General features: G+C 42.4%; 1 protein-coding gene across 3 annotated transcripts in view; it reads right to left on the reverse strand.

Moving 5' to 3' along the window:
* Positions 1-22999, reverse strand: part of ASAP1 (ArfGAP with SH3 domain, ankyrin repeat and PH domain 1) — a 202503-nt gene that overhangs the window by 82721 nt on the left and 96783 nt on the right. For all 3 annotated transcript variants that reach the window (XM_038760067.1, XM_038760066.1, XM_038760065.1), the window contains exon 4: positions 9662-9734. In XM_038760067.1, the coding sequence (XP_038615995.1) occupies positions 9662-9734 (73 nt within the window). The remainder of the gene's footprint in view (positions 1-9661; positions 9735-22999) is intronic.

The raw sequence follows: 22999 nt of genomic DNA on the forward strand, positions 1-22999 counted from the left end.
GAGAGATTGATTTCATGCCAGGTATCCTGTTTAGTTCTTCAGGTCTTCCCAGCTCATGTACTCCTTGGGACAGAGAGAATACTTAAGGAAGAAAAAGATATTGACTTCATGCCAAATAGCCATTTAAAGTCTCCTTTAGGTCTTCATGGTTTGTGGTTTTGATAGATTGGAGAGACTATTTAAAAAGTAAAAGGGGAGACTGGCATCACACCATATATCCCATTTAATTCTGAAGGTCTTCATGGCCAGTGTTCCTCAGAGTGTAGTGAATGTTTTGGGAGAAAAGTACAGACTGGCTTCACGCCAATATATTGCTTAAATCTTTCAGATCTTCATGGCCTGCGTGTCCCCTGGAACAGAGAGCATAGCTAAGAGAGAAAATTAGATTGGCTTCAGGCCAAATATCTCCTTTAATTGTCTTTCAGGTCTTCATGGCCTGTGTACCACCTGAAAAAGAATATATTAGGGGCTAAAAAGAGAGAATGGTTTGTGTCAAGTATCCTGTTTAATTTTCCCATTTGAGGCTCTCAGGTCTTCATGACCTCTGTACCATCTTCATGACCTCTGCACCCTTTAGAGTGGAGAGCATATTTATGGAAGAAAATGAGCTTGGCTTCATGCCTATTATCTTGTTTAATTCTCTTCTTCAGGTCTTCATGGCCTGTGTTCTCCTTAGAGGGAAGAGAGTACTTAGAGAAAAGGGTATATAGGCTTCATGCCAGATATACAATTTAAATCTCTCCTTCAGGTCATCATGGCCTGTGTTCTCTTTGGTGGGAAGAGTACTAAAAAAAATGGGTATATTGGCTTCACATTTAAATATCCAGTTTAATTCTCTCCTTCAAGTCTCCATGGCCTGTGTTCTCCCTAGAGGGAAGAGACTGTTTAAAGAAAAGGGTATACAGGCTTCATGCCAGATACCCAATTTAATTCTCTCCTCAGGTCTTCATGGCCTATGTTCTCCTTAGAGGGAATAAAGTACTTAGAGAAAAGGGTATATGGGCTTCATGCCAGATATACAGTTTAAATAGCTCCTTCAGAACTGCATGGCCTGTGTTCTCTATAGAGGGAAGAGAGTATTTAAATAAAAGGGTATATTGGCTTCATGCTAGATATCCAGTTTAATTCTCTCTTGCAAGTCTTTATGGCCTATGTTCTCCATAGAGAGGAGAGAGTATTTAAATTAAAGGGTATATTGGCTTGATGCCAGATACCCAGTTTAATTCTCTCCTTCAGGTCTTCATGGCTTGTGTTCTCTGGAGAGGGAAGAGAGCATTTAAATAAAACGGTATATCAACTTCATGCCAAATATCCTGTTTAATTCTCTCTTTCAGGTCTTCTTGGCCTGTATTCTCCTTAGGGAAAAGGTACTATTTAAAGGAAAAGATATATTGGCTTAATGCCAAATATCCAATTTAATTCTCTCCTTGGGTCTTCATGGCCTATGTTCTCTATAGAGGGACGAGAGTTTTTAAAGAAAAGGGACTGAAGAGAAGAGAAGGGTATATTGGCTTAATGCCAAATATCCTGTTTAATTCTCTCTTTCAGGTCTTCATGGCCTGTATTCTCTATAGAGGGATGAGAGTTTTTAAAGAAAAGGGTACATTGGCATCATGCCAAATATCCAATTTAATTCTCTCTTTCAGGTTTTTATGGCCTGTGTTCCTCAAAGTGTATAGAGTATTCAGGAGGAAAGCTTCTTGCCAAATATACCTAATCTAATTCTCTCTTCCTGGTCTTCATGGCCATGTTCCTTTAGGTAGAAGTGTATTTAAAGAAAAAGAAGTTCTGGTTTTATGCCAAATACCTTATTTAATTCTCTCCTTCATATTTTCATGGTCTGTGTTCCCCTTAAATTCTATGGCGCCATATCAGGACTTCATTTTATAAATTAAAGCACAGACGAGAGATAATTCCCTTTTCTCAAATGTTTTCACAAAAACAAACCAAATTTTAATACACCCAATCTATGTTCAATGGAATATCAGTTAACTAGGGTAGTTAATATACAAGTAGTTAAACTAAACCAATAAAAAGCTTCTGCAGTAGTCAGCTCAGTTCTTAAAAAGTCAATAAACTAATTAAAATAAATGTAGAGTTAAAATAAGAAACACAAAATTCAATAAAATAGTTTAAAACTAAAATTAATGATTAAAAGCCTGAATGACATATAAAGCACAACACTCAATTCCATTGGATGTGGATATGTGGATTGTTTTTTTTTAAGGATAACAAAATAATTCTAGTCTGAATTTGGAAGATAAAAGATGGGAAGGTTTTTTATCTTTGCCTACTTTTGGGTGGTTATTATGTAGGGGGCTTGGGGAGAGCAAGCTCAGTAGGACATATTAGACCCACTGACTTGCCCCAGGGGGAAAGACAACCCATTTTGCTAGTAACTATAGCTCTGAATTATTTTATTTATGAATGTCTGTTCTTGGTCGGGAAAACCATGACATCTATTTGAACTTGGTCAAGTTAGTACTTGGTCCTAATGGCACTGCGTGCCTGGGGGATTTCGTGAGACAGGTGGCTGTTGGCACCCTGGGCTTGATCTTCCCCTGCCCGGGAAGCGAGCACCAGGACTCAATGAGGAGGAGCACAAACAGTCTCCCTAGAGGCTGACTTCAGAGTAGGCCAAGGCCATTGGCAGCACCTGAGAGAGAGGTGCCAGGGGGCCAGGAAGAAGATCCTTCCATGTACTGTGGGACTACTGTTTCTCTTTGGGGTGGCCCCTGGGCCTAGGGGAGGGCTGGGGTTAAGCAGGTGTGGGAGCATTTGCCTCACCCACTTCCAAATCTGTGGGGAAGATTTTTTCCTTCAGCAGGGGCAAATCGTTCTTCAGGAAGGAGGTGAAGACGCAGGCCGATCAAAGGAGGATCCTGGCTAATGAAGGAGTGCTGTGACAGTGTCTGCTGGTGTGGCCCGGCAGCTGTCTCTGCAGCCCCACATTGCAGGGGGGAAGCAGGGGCAGCTCAGGGAGAGGGCAGGCATTGGGTGCAAGGAAGTGGGATTGAGGGTCTTAAGTCGCTGTAGCACTGCCACTAGCTGTCCCCTGTTCCTCAGTGGGAGCACCACTGCAGAGGGCAATCAGTGGCAGTTTAGGGGAGGGAGAGTTAGGGAAGAGGGGATTGCTCCAGGGTTTTTAATCCTCTCTTCTTTCTTCATCCTCTTCCCTCCCCTACCACCTAGAAAAGCCATTCGTCAGAACAGCTCCTCCACATTCCTGGATCACATGACAGTACAACATCCATGGGAATTCACCGCCAGCTTGCCTGCAGCCAACTCGGGATTACCCCCATCCCCTTGGCACCCGAGCCAAGACAGTCCCAGCCCCCTGCCCCTGCTTTGTCCTTCATAACAGATCCCACTTTGCTATGCCCAGGGAGCCTTGTGTCTAACCAATGAATGATTAATAAAATGTTTTAACCCCTATCTCAAATCTGGAACTTTACTCTTTATGGATTGGGTTTTGGCTCTTAAAATGGGTGGAGTCTGTAGAGGGCAAATAGGATGGTGGGACAGAGATATTTTCAAGACAGATTTTCCAGGCGGCTGAATGACTCCAAGAAATCCTAAATAGCTTGAGAACATCAGGGGGTATTCTAGACAGTGCTGGCAGCGGGCACTGCAAAGAACGTAGGTCTGACCCCTAATCCAGGTACAAGTGTTTTGACATGGAATATTTGAAAGATTTGGCAGCCTCCTCAGTGGCACCAGAAACAACCTACCAACTGTGTGACATTTTTCTTCTTTGGCACCCAGGTGCCCCTCTCCCTCAATGATTGCTGTGTTTGTCCTGCCCATATTGCCTGAACACCCAAATGTGGTGATAATTTCATTTATTGTAATTACTCCTCATACTTCACAAACTAACGTAGCTATTTTGTTTCCATGGATGAATTCCTGGAGATTACTCTGGCCCTCCCCAGCCCGCAAGACCTGGCAATCAGCCAATCACATTCCAGTCAGGAGGATCCTCTCACACAGGCTAGTCTCCACCCTCAATGAACATTTTCTGAAGATCAAAACTAGCCACTGATTGGGGCAGGGTAACCAATGTAGTATTGGGATTCTACTGGCATATATCACCATATCTCCCCACAAAACTAAAGCAAAGGGTCTGATAGCAGCAGCCTGCCCCACACCACTTTGGACAAACAGTTCTACCCTTTATCTCCCAAGGATCTAGGGTGATACCCCAGAAATAGTAGTAATCTATTTTACTGAGCAATTACTATGTGCACAGCACTCTAGTAAATGCTTGGGAAAGCCCAAAAGAAGCAAAGTCATACTCCTTACCCATAAGGGCCTGTGAATTTTGGAGATGCCTCAGTCCCATATTTTAGCTTTACTCCTCTGCAAGCTTCCTAGAATAACTGCTCAGAATCCCATGTCTTCAAAGCAGATTAAAAACTTTTTAAGCTAGATACACCTGATCCTCTCTCTAAACTGGGAGAAAGAAATGGTTGCTTCCCAGGATAATGGCCACCTTTGAGAATAATGACAAAAACCTGTCCTCTAGCTATTGGCTTTTATTTTTGATTGTTGCACTGTTAAATGCCCTTTTTGTAATTTATTTCAACGAGTCTGTCCTCACCCACCTATTCTGTGAGCCTCTTGTGAGCCAGTGACTGTATCTGATCTTACCAATGTTCAACACACAGTAATTGCTTAATACTGTGTCCTCTTTGGGGGCTTAGGACACTCATCTGCTAGTTCTATTAGAAAGCATGGCTAGATCAGTCTAGGCCTAACATCAATTTGAGGAGACATTCACAACTGCTCCTATTCTGTAATAGTCATAATGATTATGGTGATTATTAATACTGTAATACAGTAATATTATGGTGATTATTACTATTAATAGTGATTAATCAATCAGTCCAAAGTATTTACTAAGTATTTACTGTGTTAAGAGCACTGTACTACGTGCTGGGAAAAAAAGGCATGTTTGAAATTTAGACAAGGTCCGTGCCCCACCTCTCCCAAGGGGCTCAATTTAAAACTACAGAGGGCGAAAAGGGTTGATGACCAACACACTAGGAAAGATGATATAATATAAAAAACCACACATAAAAGGCATTAATGATAAATATAACGAGAGAAAAAGGATCCTGTTTAAGCCAAGTCTGAATCCCTACTTAATTAAAACCCTATTTAAAAACACTCAATCACACTCTGTCAGACATCACTCTTTCAATAGCCTCTCTTGCTCTTTCATTTGTATTGGTGAATTACAAATGTTCCTGATTTGAGCTACAGCTTATTTCAGTCAATAAGAGACACTGGTCATCCCACTGAAACTTTCCTTTATCTCCCCAAATGGAGGGTACTTTGAGATGAAAAGCTTCCAACCAATAAAATAAATAAAGTAAAAGCAGGGAGTGTGGGCTGGACACTTAGACTGTGAGGGACCAGTCTGACATTTCTCCTGTATATAACAAGGTGCTGATGATTCTGCCTGCTCTGCGGTCTGAAGATACACTACAATTCAAACAGCAAGGGGGCAACAGTATTTTTTCCATGTCCAGACCAGGGTATTGCAGGTAATAGAGAGCAGTGAGCAGGTATAAGAGTTGCCACAACCTCACCTGATAGGAAGAGCATAGGACTGGAAATTCACAAGTTTCCACCTCAGCTCTCTTACCGGCCCTTTGTGTGATCTTGGGCAGGTTGCTTAACCTCTCTGGGCTCCAGTGTCCTCAATCAATCACATTTACTGTGTGCTTACTAAGTGCAGAGCACTGCACAAAGTGCTTGGGAGAGTACAACAGAATTGGCAGACACATTCCCTGCTCTATGTAATGGGAATAAAATAGACTATGAACTTCGTATTGAGGCAGGGACTGTGTCCAACCTGATAATCTTGGCTCCATCTCTGTGCTTAGGGCACAGTAATCACTTAGTACCCTAACTAGCATCTCTGGGATTTTGCGGCAGATCCTTAGTGCTCCAAATGTGGATGAAAAGTTTAGGCTTTCCCCGTTTCCTTACTCAAGTTCACAAATGCTCGCAATTCTGAAGACATTCTCCACTCCAACCCCTCTAAATCAGGGATTCCTGGGGCCAAAGGGTGATTATATGTAAGCAAGAGACTGTTCAAAATGAAATGCCATCTCATCTGGCTCCTCCCTTCCTTCCCATGACACTGAGCAAGTGCCCTTCATTTCTCTAGGCCTCAATTTTCATGTCTGTAAAATGGACAAAGTCATTCAACCATCCTAATCTGCTGATGAAGGGCAGCACACAGAATGGTCTTGGCAAACCAAGAGCTGGGCCACTAAGACACCCGTGATAGATCTAATGACTCATGTGGCTGTAACTCTGCCCACACTAAAGCTTTGGAATGGAATCCTCATTTCCTCCATGTGAGAGACTGGTATTTCCCTTGACTTTTTCAGCTGCGACTTCTATCTCCCAGCTTTACCAGGGACACAATGGTTCTGGCCATTTGTTGAGCTTTCAGCTTCCTCTGGGCATTCAGTGGCTTTGTATCTGCATGAAAGGATCTTGGTTCCCTGCTTATTTTTAGCAGTTGCTCCATGGTTATTGTCTCCTGTACCGTCTGAGCTTTCTGCATTGTCTGCATAATTTAGGGATTCTCACTGGGATCCCTCTCGAATTCTAGATCCCCAAATGAAATATATTTATGCATGAAAAGGGACTCCTCCCACCCACAAATATTATGGCTTAATTAAAAAACCTTAAATGGAATCATAATGCACTGCCAATCCCTAGGATACAAACAATTCTGTTGCTTGTTGTTGTTGCAATCCAAGGTCATGGGTTCTAATCCCAGCTCCACCACACGTCTGCTGTGGGACCTCGGGAAAGTCCCTTCACTTCTCGGGGCCTCAGTTCCTTCATCTGTAAAATGGGGATTGAGACTGAGAGCCCCATGGGGGACAGGGACTGTAACCAATCCGATTTGCTTGTATCGACCCCGGCACTTTGTACAGTGCCTGGCACATAGTAAGCGCTTAACAAAATCACAATTATTATTATTATTATCCATCACAGTTGTCTTCACCTGTCTACCTCCAACCTAGATCGATGTGGAACAGGCACTGTATCTCATCTGGGATGCTTATTATCTGCCCTAGCACTTAGCACAGTGTTCAACACAAAGTGCTAAATCAATACCATAGCTACCGACTTAGCTGAGAGGATTTTTTAATCAGGCACCTTAATTTATTCCTGGAGTATTCTAAAAAGAGACAGGGTGAGGGAAAAAGAACATGTTTTCTTTCCCATCTCCAAATAAAACTATGAAATAGCTCATGACAATCTAAGTCTTTTGGAAGTAAGCTCCTTTTAATCATATGCTTATAATCAAAGGACATACCACTGTCATTTTTCTTGCTTGCACACACTAAGATTCAAAGATTTAAGGAGCCCAAATTTGCACTCATGTGATGTTACAGATTTGCAAGTGGTGCCATGTGTTATCAATAAGAACAAATCTGTTTCAATGGCATATGCTTCTAATCTTTTAATCAAACAAATATCTTGGCATGAGCATTGAGGAAGCCACCATATAATAATAAAGTACATATTTTGGTCTGTCAGGCCCAGGAGGCTTTGGATCAGGAAGGGCCTCAGGCGTCTCCTTTCTGCTGCAGAAACTGAGTGTGTGTGCAACTCAGCAGCTAACGAGGCTAACAAGGTCAATGAGTCCTTGACAAATCACAGGCCCTCCCGCATCCTTGGAGAGATCAGTCTTTGGTTTCAGGGGACGGTGTGTTTGTGGCTCCTTTGAGGGTGAGCCTACACATCCTTAGCACACAATCTTGAGTGTGAAGGATGAGAGCTGCTGGTATAGGAGGAAGAGAACAATCTATTTCAAACCCATTCCCCTTTTACAATCACACATCCCTGGCAAGAACCTAAAAACAGCCTTTTGTGAGAGCAAATTTGGAAAGAACAGGAAACAACAGATTCTTTTCAACAGAATGAGACTATAAGGAAACAGAGAAGACCCAACTTTTCTTGCCTACTAAGTTCAGAATTTCAGACAGACTAAAACTCTATTTCTGGAGCATATGGGTGAAGAAGAGGGTTTTTTTTTTTAAAAAAAAAAAGAAAGGCTGCCACATGCAAGAGGAAATACTTTTAGGTTTCATGCGGCTTAACTGATTTCATATTCCCCTGGAGTTATATGGGTCATTTAATGGATATTCAAGATTTTAGGAATTGCTGCAAGAAATACGAGAAGAAACATTCCAGCCAATAATAACAATTGCGGTATTCATTAAGCATTTACTATTTGCCAAGCACTGTGCAAAGTGCTGGGATAAACTATAAGCAGATGGAACACAGTCACTGACCTACCTGGGGCTCACAATCTCAAGTGAAGGAAGAACGGATATTTCAAACCCATTTTACAAATGACAGAACTGAGGCACAGAGAAGTTGAGACTTGGCCAAGGTTACACAGCAAACAAGTGGTGGAGCTGGGATTTGAACCCAGGTCTAAAGCAGCAGCAGCTTGGCCTAGTGGATAAAGCACGAACCTGGGAGTCAGAAGGACCTAGGTTCTCATCCGGGCTCCGCCACTTGTTTGCTGTGGGACCTTGGGTAAGTCACTTCTCTGCGCCTCAGTTTCCACCTCTGCAAAACGGGGATTAAATGCCTGTTCTCCCCTCCCCACTTTAAGCTGTGAGCCTCATAAGAGGATAACGTCAGTGTGATGTGTTTATATTATATACTGAATTGTAGATTCCCTAGCATTTTGCAAAGCGTTTGATATATAGTAACCACTTAAATACCACAATTTTTATTACCCTGGCCATTAACAATGACTCCCTTCTGTCTCACTGTGCTTCATGGACAGGAAATAATGTAATCCTTAGAACCACAATTCCAACACAAAATAGGAAACTTGCCTGTTTTTCAGACATCTTACAAATTTCTACAGGAGGACCCACAAAGGATGTCAGTCATGTGCACACTCAAGCAAAACCCCGTCTCAAAGTTAAACATACAAATTTACTCAGTTCTTCTTAAACCCATGATATCATTTCACGATCTGGATAGAACATCTGCGAAACCTTTTTGAAATCATATCTCCTCCAGGAAGCCTTCCCCAATTGGCTTCTAAACTCTTCACCTTATTTCCAACTGACACTTCGGCACTTCTGAGCCAACTACTCCCTTGTGTATTCACATCCACTTGTTGCCTGAGTTCTCTGTTTATTATTTAAGCCCTCATCTACATATCCACTTTTCCTTCCTTCTGTTTATAAAATTATTTTAGCGTCTACCGTTCCGGCTAGATTGTAAGGTCACTCTAGGTAGGGATTGTTTCTACTAACTCACCCAAATACTAGTACAGTTCTCTGTCCACAGAAGGTGCTCAATAAATGTCACTGCTTGAAAAAATTAGGGAACATTCCCCCCGCCCCCCGACAACACCAGTCTGTTTTGGTAGAAAACAATCTGCGAGCGCAAACATCCCACTGAAGGTACAAATTAAAAAATAAATAAAACCGACAGGCTGTGTCAGGTAACAGAGCTAGAAGGCAGAGAACATAACTGAATTTGCTTGACCCATTTACTTTTCCACTTGTCTCAATACACTGAAAATCTAGCCAGTCACAGAGCACAGCTGTAAGTATCATTGAAAAATTCACATCATAAGCTTAGAAGAAAAACTTACCTTGACCAGAATTATATATTGCTTTTACAGATTTCTTCACTTTCTGCAGGGCAGTTCTGTCTTGGTCCAATGCCTAGAAGAGATCACCAAAAAGGGCACCATCAGCAGAGTAAAAGACATGCACTGTCTTTGTGGGGCATCTGTGAGAATTAACTGACATGTTTAACTGACAGTTCAGAGGCTGGAAGGGTAATGGATGTGTTTGATTTATCCTGGGGGTCATAACTGTCAATCCTTTATGATCAGGAAAAGTCCATGTGAAAACCTCTGGGAGTTGGGGGTGGAAGCAGTGAGGTTCCAGAGGATTTGAGGGACTGTACTAAGCCAGGATGGATTTTCTTGCTAATTGCTAATTTAGAAAACCGCCTGACCCTGGCTCAATCAACTTCTACCTTATCTTGGTCATCTCCTACTATAACCCAGGCCCCATACTTCGCTCCTCTTTCGCCAACCTACTCTCTGTACCTCCAGGTATTTGTTCAGCACTTACTACATACCAGATGTGGTCCTAAGTGCTGGGGCAAATACAAGCTAATCAGTTTGGAAACAGTCCATGTCTGGCACAGTCATAATCCCCATTTTACAGATGAAGAAACTGAGTCACAGAGAAGTTACTTACCCAAGGTCACAGAGCGGACAAGTGGCAGAGCGATAAGTGTACATAAGTGTTGAAAATGGGTATTAAAAATCTCCCAAGGAGCTGAAGGGTTTTATAGGCTAAAAACCTACTTCCATAGCTTGATAGTTGGCTATAAGCAAACACTAGAAGTTAATAAGGTGGTGTCTAGTTCATGAAGTTGCAGATAAAACTGCATTTTATGAAACCCATTCCCACCCCATAAATGCCACCTATCAAAATGCCAACTGAGGTCTAAATAAAGATGTTCCGATCTTCGCTGTTGGCAGATGGGTGTGGACAGGTAAGTACTAGCTTCCTAGCTGACAAACACCATCACATTAACAACCAGCTGCAAAAGTCCCATTCTGAAATCTTATTTAGCCCATTAAAACAGACCATAAAAGATGACTTGAATTCCTAGGTATTCTTTGCAAGTTCTACTCCATTAAATTTAATGAGTAATCGTAAGCCGAACAGAAAACTACATCTTTAAATTCCACAATGGGAATCCACAGAATTTAGAGGATATGCCAGAAGCATGGGAGATGTGTTGTTCTTTTTTACCTTTAACAAGGCGGGGAATGCATTTGAGGCCATTTGGCTCTGATACTGGCTATCTGTACCTTTAAGTAGGCTACTTGATATGTGATGGGGATAGCTATCTGGCTAGCACCCAAGTCTGAATGAAGATTAATCAGCATGTATGCCAACAGCTTTCTAGTAGGAAATGATGTAAATACTCGCTGCAGTACAGCAACCAAGCTGATAAACTATTTAACAATTAGGAGTCGCCAGTGAAGAACTGGTCTGTCCCCTATATATTATACAAAGTTGTCCTTTATATTTGAAGAGGACACCACTGATGGTGAAATTCACCTCTGAATGCATGCCACTGAAAAGCAGTGTGGCCTAGTGGAAAGGGCACAGGCCCAGGAGTCAGAGGACCTGTGTTCTAATCCTGGCTTTGCCAACTGCCTGCTGTGTGACCCTGGGAAAATCACTTCACTTCTCTGGGGTTCAGTTTCCTCACCTGTAAAATGGGGCTTCAATCCCTATTCTCCCTCCTACTTAAAATGTTAGCCCTATATGGGACAAGGCCTGAGTCTGACCTGATTCTCCTGTATCTACCCAAGTGCTTAGTACAATGTTGACCCAAAATCCTTAACATAAACCACAATTACCAGTATGAAAAGACCTATATGAGATCCACAATACTGGCCACTCTGGGCACATGAAAATATTGTCCCCTGTGGTGTTGGGTTTAATGTTTGCAGCCCCGGCACTGTTTTCTCTGTTACCTCCTTGTATCTTGGAGGAAATGAGGCTATCAGCACTACACAGACAGTAGACGGCATATCAAGTAACATGTTAAAGACTCCAGCATAGTACCAGACTAGGATCTTCCCACAGTGCGGCAGCTCCTGCCCATCCCAAAAACCTGTGCTTAAGAGTTCATCAGAGAATCCAAACATTCCCCTCTTGCATTCCAATGACATTCACAGTTCTCTCTGTGCTACAGAACTTTACCCAGACCTATGAATTGGAAGGGTGTAATCAACCGTAAAGACCGACTCCCCATGTGAAACTTAGAAGCATCTCCAAACGGATGCAGAGAGAGTATGATTTCACTGGCATCTCTCTATGCGGCCAATCATAGCATCACTTTAAATATAACAACAATCGACAGTCAATCACAGCCTGTGAAAGTCTATCCTACAGACCTGCAAATACTCACAGCAGTCAGATATTAAAAGCAGCTGGAACTTCAGCTACAGAAAGCAAGCTTTTGGTTCTCATGAGAAGACGCTCTTATATTTTCCGATTTGTTCCTCAGTTCTAATCTCAATATTTACATTAATCACGGAATGAAAATGTAAGAGGTAAACATCACAGATTTAATCATCCTGGCTTAGAGGGGCGTTCTTTACAACATCAGCGCTGTGATGTAGTCCCTTGAGCCATATATGAGCGTAGCGTGCATTTGGCAAGGTGTGGCACCCCTGCTTGCCTACTTGTTCACAGCAGTTGAGGATGAGAGAGTCCTCGTCCTCTAGACTGTAAACTCCTTGTGGACAGGGAATGTGTCTGTTATATTGTTATACTGCAGACAGCAGCATGGCTTAGTGGATAGAAAGCATGAGCCTGGGAATCAGATTCTAATCCCAGCTCTGAAACATGTCTGCTGTGTGGCCTTATGCAAGTCACTTCATTTCTCTGTGCCTCAGTTGCCTCATCTGTAAAATGTGGATTAAGAGTGTGAGCCCCATGTGGGACAGGATTAATTTATATCCACCCTAGTGCTTTAGAACATCAAGCACTTAACAAGTACCATAATTACCATAATTAGTAAACTTCCTGTCCTGGCCAGACCTGCTGCTTTAAGGCGCAATGCCAAACTGAAACATGGAAACAGGGTTTCTGAGATTCATGTTGTTAAATTCCTTGCTTTCACCCTTAATTATTATTTTCCCAAAATGATAGTTTAAATTGCTTTTAAATGAAAGAACTCGAATTACCATCCCCAAGGGTGGCTTAGTCGATAGATCATGGGCCTGGAAGTTAGAAGGACCTGGGTTCTAATCCTGGCTCCATCACTTGTCTGCTGTGTGACCTTGGAGAAGTCACTTCATTTCTCTGTGCCTCAGTTACCTCATCTGTAAAATGGGGATTAAGACTGTCAGCCCCATGTGGGACACATACTAAATGCTTAACAAATACCATCATCATTATTATTATTATTATTATTATTACTATTATACAGATGAGGAAACTTGCTGTTTCTTCAGAAAAGCAAAGGACGGCACAGAAAGAATGAGTTTATTTGTTACAATGTTTTCCCTTCTCCCAAGTGGCGCGTGTAAAGCACATTCTGGAGACTGAACTGTTAGAGCTACTGTCTGGAGGTCACACAGAGGAAACTATAATCACAGCAATTACCTCTGTGAACCTCTAATTGCTGTTGCAGTTGTGAAGTTGGGAGCAACACACCCCCACAAATTGGGGTTCTTTCATTCCAGAGCAATTTAAACTATCGTCTTGGGAAAATAATAATTAAGGGTGAAAGCAAGGTATTTAACAACATAAATCTCAGAAACCCTGTTTCCATGTTTCAATATGGCAGTGCGCCTTAAAACGGCAGGTCTGATTAGGACAGGAAGTTTGCTCATTTCAATTTGCAAAACTCACTGCTCATTATGGTACCCAGGATTTTTTTTTTCCAACGTGAGGTAGAAGGGGAGGTGAGAAACTTAATACTTTTTTACATTTTACATTCCCTTTAGACTCTAGGCTTGTTATGGGCAGGGAACATGTCTTAATTCTGTTGTACTGTATTGTCTCAAGTACCTAGTACAGTGCTCTGTACCTAGCAAATGCTCAATAAATACCATTGAGTGATTCATTCATTCATTCAATCGTATTTCAGCACTTACTGCGTGCAGAGCACTGTACTAAGCGCTTGGGAAGTACAAGTTGGCAACACATACAGTCCTTACCCAACAATGGGCTCACAGTCTAGAACTGATTTGGGGGTAGGTAGGGCTGGGGGACAGAATTTTCTTCTTTGTAATAATAATCATGGCATTTGTTAATCACTTACTATGTGTTCAACTCTGTACTAAGCACTTAAGGCGGATATAAAATAATCAGCTTGGACACAGTCCCCATCCCATACAGGGATCACCAGTAAGTGGAAAGGAGAACAGGTGTTTCCTCCTCATTTTACATATGAGGAAACAGACACGGAGAAGTTAAGTGGCTTGCCCAAGGTAACAGAGCAGACACAAGGCAAAGTCAAGATTAGACCCCAAATGCCCCAATTCCTACACTCGTGCTCTTTCCACTACTTGTAATGTTTGAATTAACCCTGCAGGGATTCAGCCTTTATTGATACAGAGCACGGGCATGGGAGTCAGAAGGTCATGGGTTCTAATTCCGGCTCCACCACTTGTCTGCTGTGTGACCTTGGGCAAGTCATTATGCTTCTCTGTGCCTCAGTTACCTCATCTGTAAAATGGGGATTGAGACTGTGAGCCCCACAGGGACAAGACTGTGTCCAATCCAGCGCTTAGTGCCTGGCACATAGTAAGTGCTTAACAAATACCATTATTATTATTATCATCATCATTATTATTACTACTACTGCAGGCTTGTCAAACTCTCAGCCCACTGAGAGATCCTGAGTCAGGTCCATTTGTCTGGTTTTGCAACAGACAGTCTTGTTTTCAGCTGGCCCATCTCCTGCCTGTTACAGTGGCAAAGGTTTTTATAACCAGCCCACCTGCTTTCATGTTCTCTGACCCCAATGAGTTTACAGGGGGAGAAAGGAACTGAGACACTGAACACTTGGAGTGGAGATAACATCTTGAGGTTATCATCATCCCCTAGACTGTAAGCTCCTTTTGGGCAGGGAATGAATCTACCAACTCTGTTACAGAATACTCTTCCAAGTGATCAGTACAGTGCGCTGCACACAGTAAGCACTCAACAAAACAACTTATTGATTAAAAAAAACTGAACTGCTTTCACTTCCTTCCTATTTTCCATATTCAGAAAAGCTCTTCTGTACGGTATTTTCTCAGAGTCAAAATACTTCCATTCCTTTGGGCAGTGGTGATTTCACTATCAGAGCAACAAATGGCCTAAGTCATGAGAGCAAAAGAAAGGTTCTTTAAATTTTTAGAACTTTTTTTGAGTATTAAGACTGCTTATAGGTCAAAAGTACAATCAGGTGTTCTGTGCTGATTACCGGAAAGGGAAAGTGAGGGAGGTTGAAGCAGCATGGCTCAGTGGAAAGAGCATGGTCTTTGAAGTCAGATGTCACAGGTTCAAATCCCAGCTCCACCAACTGTCAGCTGTGTGCCTTTGGGCAAGTCACAACTTCTCTGGGCCTCAGTTCCCCCATCTGTAAAATGGGGATTAAGACTGTGAGCCCCCTGTGGGACATTCTGATCACCTTGTAACCTCTCCAGTGCCTAGAACGGTGCTTTGCACATAGTAAGTGTTTAATAAATACCATTATTATTATTATTGTCATTTAGAAAAGGTTTTGCCTTGAGAAAAGACAAATGCCTTGAGAAAACACATTTTAAGAATAAAAACTGCAGTCCAAGTCCTGGCCACTAGAGGGCACTGTGCAGACGGAAAGCCAGCCCTCTAAGCAGAAAGCTCTCCTAAAATAATAATAATAATAATAATAATAATATTTGTTAAGTGCTTACTATGTGTCAAGCACTGTTCTAAGCACGGAGGTAGATACAAGGTAATCAGATTGTCCCACGTGGGGCTCAGGGCCTTCATGCCCATCTTATAGCAAAGCCAGCAGCAAAAAAAAAGCACAAAAGCCACCAACTGTAAAGGGTACATGCCAAAATGTTGCATTCTCAGTCCTCACCCACTTCAGCATCTGTCTTGGGCCAAGGTTGCTACTTTCTCTGAGTCAGGAGAGCCCTGAGCGCACTCTCTGAGCATACTCTCTGCCACTTCCTCCAGTGCACCCTTAAAATTTTCAGCCTCAGGGACAGACACACTGCCCCTTATTTTTACTGGCAAAAGGGAGATGGAAGCTACTGCTAAGAGGACCTCAAACTAATCTCATTAAGTGTTTTTGAAAACTGGAGCATGACACGCTCCATTTTTTACTGTAATTTATTTACTTAGCAGAGGTTGTGGATTCTAATCCCACCTCTGCCACTTGTCACTTGTGTGACTATGGGCAAGTCACTTAACTTCTCTGTGCCTCAGTTCCCTCATCTGTAAAATGGGGATTAAGACTGTGAACCCCACGTGGGACAACCTACCTTGTACCTACCCCAGCGTTTAGAACAGTGCTTGGCACATAGTAAGCACTTAACAAATACAATAATAATAATAATAATAGCAGATGAGGTAACAGGCACAGAGAAGTTAAGTAGCTTGCCCAACATCACACAGCAGAGAAGCGGAAGAGCCTGGATTAGAACCCACATCCTCTGACTCCCAAACCCGTGTACTTTGCACTAAGTCACTCTGCTTCTCAAAAAAGATGAATGTGATGAAGTTCGACTCCTTCCCTTGAGGTAAACAACCAATAGGAGAAGCTGCTTTGGGTTCAATATAAACGTTACAATCTATTTGTTTAGCACTTCTCCCATCCCTCAAAACCCAAGTGAATGCTTTTCTAGGTAATAATCCCTGCCATCACCAATGTGAAAAGCTATACTTAAGAGCACATTCTAATTTGCAATGAATGTGTGCATTTATCAAACGCAAATCACTAAACAGTACGGTGGGCAGCATTCTACATTCTGAAGACCTAAATGTATTTTGTACACAGTTCATTAGTTTTTCCAACATCCATAAGTGGTTAGTCGTAAGAAAGAATCATTTTTATAAACTGGAAAAACTATTCTGTGTGCAAAAAATTATTCTGTGACAGGGTGTCTCACAGCTTAGGCCTCTAGATAAAATACTGAACATGACATAGGTCAGCTCTCTCTCTCTGCTGGGCAGGGATCATATCTACCGGCTCTAATGCATTGAATTCTCCTAAGTGCTTAATAACGACGGTATTTGTTAAGTGCTTAGTACATGTCAAGCACTGTTCCTAAGTGCTGGGGTAGATACAAGTTAATAACATTGTACGAAATCCCTGTCCCAAACGGGGCTCACAGACTAAATAGGAGTGAGGATGGGTATTGAATTACCATTTTATAGTTGAGGAAACTGAAGCACAGAGAAGTTAGTGACTTATCCAAAGTCACTCAGCAAGCAATTGGCACAGCCCCCATCAGAATCCAGGTCCTCTGATTCCCACAACCATGCTCATTCCACTAGATCATGCTGCTACTCTTAGTGCTCTGCACAGAGTAAGCATTCATTCATTCATTCATTCAACTGTATTTATTGAGCACTTACTGTGTGCAGGGCACTGGGTGAGTACAACAGTAAACACACACATTCACTCAAGTACCACTGATTGTCATTTTAATACACATAAAAAATGTTTTAACTCACTTTGCAAGTGCTAATGACCACAGAGGGCTGGGGTTTTAGATAATCTGGAGAAAAAGTTTGTTGTACCTTGGAAAGCACATACTTGGAAACAAAAATCTCATCTCTTCTCAATCACCTTTATTGAGAACCTATTTTACTATGCACTATATACTATATTATTTACTACGCAGAATAACAAAGTAAGTAGACATGATCCTTTGCCCTCAAGGAGCTTCCAATCAAGGGAATGAGACTGTGCTGCTACTCTACTGCAAGGTCCTCTCGATTTCAAGAGCCAGTCCTTGAAAAAAAACCCTTTAAATTAGACTCGAAAAGATCCATCTTCCCAAACCGACATTCACAAATTAAACACTGCCGTCCACACTAAAATAACCGCAGGAGGAACGAGACAGGCCTCGATGAAAAGTTTATTTTCAGATGCATTTTTAAATACTTCACATTTTTAGTTTGGAAAAAGGATAAACATGTTGGCTGCCCTCCTCGACCTTAAGAGTCAGGATTTCCTGCAGTGACACGCTAATGAAAAATGCTTCTTCCAAACCAATGGAAGTCTTGACTCATGACACCAAAGCTGTCCTCCATCCCCACAAAACAGTTCCACTCCCAAACCCAAGTAACCTCAGGCTCAAGTTGGAATTCACTCTTAACCCTTAAGACCCAAAGTCAATTCTCCACTCGGAGCAGGAATATTTCAGATGCAGCAAAACCAGAGCTCAACCAGGCTACCTGAATGGCAGAAGCCTAGACTCCCTGAGGGCAGGGATCCTGCAAACTAACTCTATCATACTCTCCCAAGTGCTCAGTACAGTGTTCTACACACAGTATACTGTAGACTTGAAGGCAGGGCTCAGGTCTAGTAATTCTATTGCTTCTATTGCATGTATTCTCCCAAGCACTTCATACCGTGACCTGCACACAGCAATGACCCACTAAATACCACTGACTGACTAATCAATACTATTGACTCAGGCACTCAATCAATACTATTGATTGATTGGTTAAGGGAAAGACATAATATTCCCAACATGGCAGAGCAGTCCGGGGAATCATTAGGAATAGGTGGCTCCCTTAATTTAACAAAGGCACAGGGGTGAGAGTTTTAGGGGACTGGTGAGGAACAGACAAGGGTACCAAAATGGTTCCACTCAAATCAATGGTATTTTTTAAAATACTTGTTAAGCACTTAAGTGTTGTGCACTTTTCTAAATGCTGGGGAAGATACGATCTTATCAGGTTGGACACAGTCCCTGTCCCACATTGGGTTCACAGTCTAAGTAGGAAGGAGTAGGATTTAATCCCCATTTTACAGTTGAAGAAACGGAGGCACAGAGAAGTGACTTGCCCAAGGTCATACAGTAGGTGCTTACTATGTATGGAGTACCGACTAAGCACTTTGGAGAGTACAACACAGAATTGGCAGACACATTCCCTGCCCAACATGAGCTTAAAATCTAGAGGGGGAGATAGATATTAATAAGTAATTTGTAATACAAAACTTAAAGACGTGAACATAAGTGGGTAGGGTTGGGGGTGGGGTGAATATCAACTGCCCATAGGTCATTAATCCAAATGCATAAACGACGCAGAAGGGAGAGTGAATGCAACATCCTGGCCTGAATAGAAACCACATTCCAAAAAGGCCAAGGGCAGAAACAAGCCGCTCAGGGTGGGCAGGGACAACGCCAATCCCGGAGCCCTCAGTAGACTGTAATCTCACTGTGGGCAGGGAATGTTTCTGTTTATTGCTATATTGTACTCTCCCAAGCACTTGGTACAGTGCTTTGCACACAGTAAGCACTCAATAAATATGACTAAATGAATGAATGAATGAATGAATAACCTAGAGACCCCTGGAAGAAAGACTTTCCTTTTTTGCCTGTTCTTGGCACCTCCCTCCTGCCCAGCTCCTTCAGAGGTGAGAGGGGGGTTGGGGGAGGATGTCAGGCCCCATTGATTCAGATCCCTGTTCCTAAGGATACTGGGGCACGTGGCCCAGTGGCCATCACGGCTACCTCCAACTGCAGTGGCTTCCTGGGCTAGGACAAGTGAGAACATCCCCTCTGGGGTTTAGTCACTGCTTGGGAATTTCAATCAATCAATAAATGGTATTTACTGAGAGCTTAGTGCGTGCAGAACACTGAACTAAGCGCTTGGGAGAGTACAACCGAATTGGTAGACACGTTCCCTGCCCACAAAAGTAGTGTGGCCTAGTGGATAGAGCAGAGGCCTGGGGGTCAGGAGGACCTGAGTTCTAATTCTGCTCTGCACTTGTCTCCTGTGGGACCTTAGGCAAATCATTTAACTTCTCTAGGCCTGTTACCTCATCTACAAAATGGGGATTAAAACTGTGAGTCCCATGTGGGACAGGGGCTGTGTCCAACCTGATTAGCTTGTAACTACCCCTGAACTTAGAACAGTGCTTGACACATACTAAGCGGTTAATACCATTATTATTACTATTATTATCATTATCATTGGACACTGCAGACCAGAAGGGCTCAAATATTTGGAAGTCTTCCTTTTTCCTTGAGAGCGCCTCTATGGCCTCTTCCCCAGAGAAGCTAAACTCTCTGGGAGTGAATCAGGGTCAGGGTGAGAGATAGAGAATTCAGTTCGAGGGTGAGGGTAGTAAAGAGGGGGTCGGTCTGGGCTGGAAGCATAAGGGCTTATAGCCAGCGATTTGGGTGCAAAAACTGAAGAGGAGATCTGAGTCGAGAAACACTTAAATCAGTTGACTTTAGGACAGCAGAAGTGATGACTTTATAAACAATGCATTCTGCATTCTACATTCCCCACTTCAAGACTTCATTTGCCTCCACCGCAAAATTATGCTACTGTATGCGAAAATAAATTCTTTCCCCAAAACAAGTCTCCAACAATCGTGCCAATGTTGGCCTAGATTATACAGAAGTCACTTAACATGCTTCGGGAAACCTGGAGGGAGGAGGAGAAAAAGGCCAAACATTAAAATACGGTTTGTACACAAAGCCACTATTTGCCCTTATAAAGTCCCACTGGTCCAAGAATATATTACAATTCTAACCCATAAAACCTTAAGAAAAAAAAATCACATTATGAATCAGGATCGCACACAAAGAATTTCAACCATAATGAAAGAGAAATAATGTCGCGGAATGAAAATAAGGCCATTCAAAATTGGCCTTTTGTCTGTCCTGCATTCTTTTTTAAAGCTTTAAAAAATCTGGCATTTGGTTTAGCTGCCTTTGCATCTGCAAGTCACATCTGGAGTTTTTAGGACTTGCCACGTAGGCAGAGGAACAACGCAAACAGACACACAGATTTCTGTGATCCAATTTCTGACCAAAACACCTTATGTATGACCTTGGTGTATGCATGGCTCTAACGGCTGACGCCAAGATGGTGAACAAGTACGTGCTAGAGAACGCAGGTATGGACATTTGAAATGACTGTTTACACGGGCTTGGAGAAAGGACTCTACGAGAGAGGGGGAAAGGTTTAACTGCAGCCTGCTGGTCAAATTCCAACTCTGGGAATTCTGTTCTGCCTAGATGAATGAACCTGAAGCATTAACGGGATACGACATTCCTCTTCATTTCCTCTCTTCAGACAGTTCTGTGGTTAAGCCCTGCAGTTACTTAGCTGTGTGCCACTGTACACCCCAGGGAGGCTGTCTGCTTAAAGTGGCTGAATTATGCAGGAATTGAGGCTGCTTTAAGGTAGGTATTAGCAGCGTGGCTCAGCGGAAAGAGCCCGGGCTATGGAGTCGGAGGTCATGGGTTCGAATCCCGGCTCTGACAGTTGTCAGCTGCGTGACTTTGGGCAGGTCATTTAACTTCTCTGTGCCTCAGTTACCTCATCTGTAAAATGGGGATTAAGACTGTGAGCCCCCCATGGGACAACCTGATCATCTTGTAACCTCCCCAGCACTTAGAACAGTGCTTTGCACACAGTAAGTGCTTAATAAATGCCATTATTATTATTATTATTATTATTATTATTATTATTATTACCTGGCCATCTCTGGAGAAGCAGTGTGCCCTAATGGAAACAGCACAAGCCAGGGAGTCAGAGAACCTGGGTTCTAATCCAAACTCCGTTACTCATCTGAAGAGTGACTGTGGGTAACTCTCAACTACCCTGGGCCTCTGTTTCCTAATCTGTAAGATCACTATGGGCAGGAAATATGTTTGTTTATTGTTATATGGTACTCTGCCAAGTGCTTAGTATGGTGCTTTGCACACAAGTAAGCATTCAATAAATATGATTGAATGAATCTGAAAACTGGGGATTAAATCCCTGTTTTCCCTTCTACTTAGACTGTGAACCCCATGTAGGTCAGGGGCTGATTATCTTGTACTACTTCCAGGGCTTAATACAACTGTTGTACTAACAAATACCACTATTACTATTATTAAACCAGAAGAAGAACAATTTGAAAATCAAAAGAATCACTTCTATAAGAATGAACAATACTTCTAGTCAGTACATATGAAGCTCTGCTAGGGTCAACAACTTTATAGAGAACTTCTGTAGGAATGTCTTGCATTGGGTTGATTGATTGGTGTACTTTTCCCAGAGTGATTATGGCCACCCTCGGTACTCAAGAAACACTCAAATACTGCAGACTGATTGACTGATAACAACTGACCGGTGGAGTATTTTTTTAATGGAATTTCTGAAGTACTTACTATGTGCTAGGGTCTGTACTTGGCGCTGGGGCAGATATAAAATAATCCGGTTGGACACAGTCCATGTTCAACATGCAGCTCACACTATTAATTCCCACATTGCAGATGAGGTAACTGAGGCACAGAGAGGTGGAAGTGGCTTGCCCAAGGTCACAGAGCAGACAAATGACAGGGCTGTGATTAGAACCTGGGCTCTTCAGACTTCAAGGACACACCCTAGCCACCAGGATTCACTGCTCCTCGAGATCTAAAAATATTCAAGGTGGCAAAGTTTGGTCTTACCCAATAAGACGTTTGAAAGAGGAAGAAAGGCACTGAAATCCATTAGTGGTATATTTTACAATGCCCCCTCAGATACAAAGACAAAGATATCGCACTTAATCTATTCACAGAAAACTGGTACCTTGATTTAGGAAGAGTATTACTATATATTGAGCACCCACATAGTGCAGGGTACGAAGTACAAAATGAAGAAGTACAAAATGAAGAACTGACATTTTCCCTGCCCACAATGAGCTTATATCTAACAAATGTGATATCCCTCCAAAGCACAGCTTCAAGTCCTTCGACTCCCAAGCTTCTGGTCCTTCCACTAGGCCTCACTGCTTAGCTTGGTGCCTCCCCCAGCCCTGGCTTTCCAATCAATCCCCAGCCCATTGAAGGCGGAAAAGATTTAATACATTCATCCACCAGAAGCCAAAGTAAGACCCCAAATTAATTTACCAAAGATTCCTGAGTGGCGGGGCTAACGACTTTTTGCTATTACACACTTAAGCAAATTGAAACAGGAGCCTGAAAGGTCAAAAACCCCATCTCTCACTCCTAATCCCCTTGATGCTTCCAGTTGTGGACAAAGGAGACTTATCCTGACAGTGGAGGCAATCAAGATAAAAGAAAGCATCTTAAAAGCTGATAAATGTCCTAAAACTAAGTGCTTTTACCCTGGCTTGAAATGGCTATTATTCTTGAAGCCAGTCTACACACAAGGCCACAAACTCAAAAGGATTCTACAGCAACAAAGTCAAAAAGAAAATATATTTTATTTCATTAAGAACA

Source organism: Tachyglossus aculeatus, chromosome 18 (assembly GCF_015852505.1).
Source record: "Tachyglossus aculeatus isolate mTacAcu1 chromosome 18, mTacAcu1.pri, whole genome shotgun sequence".
In the NCBI taxonomy this organism is placed as follows: Eukaryota; Metazoa; Chordata; class Mammalia; order Monotremata; family Tachyglossidae; genus Tachyglossus; species Tachyglossus aculeatus.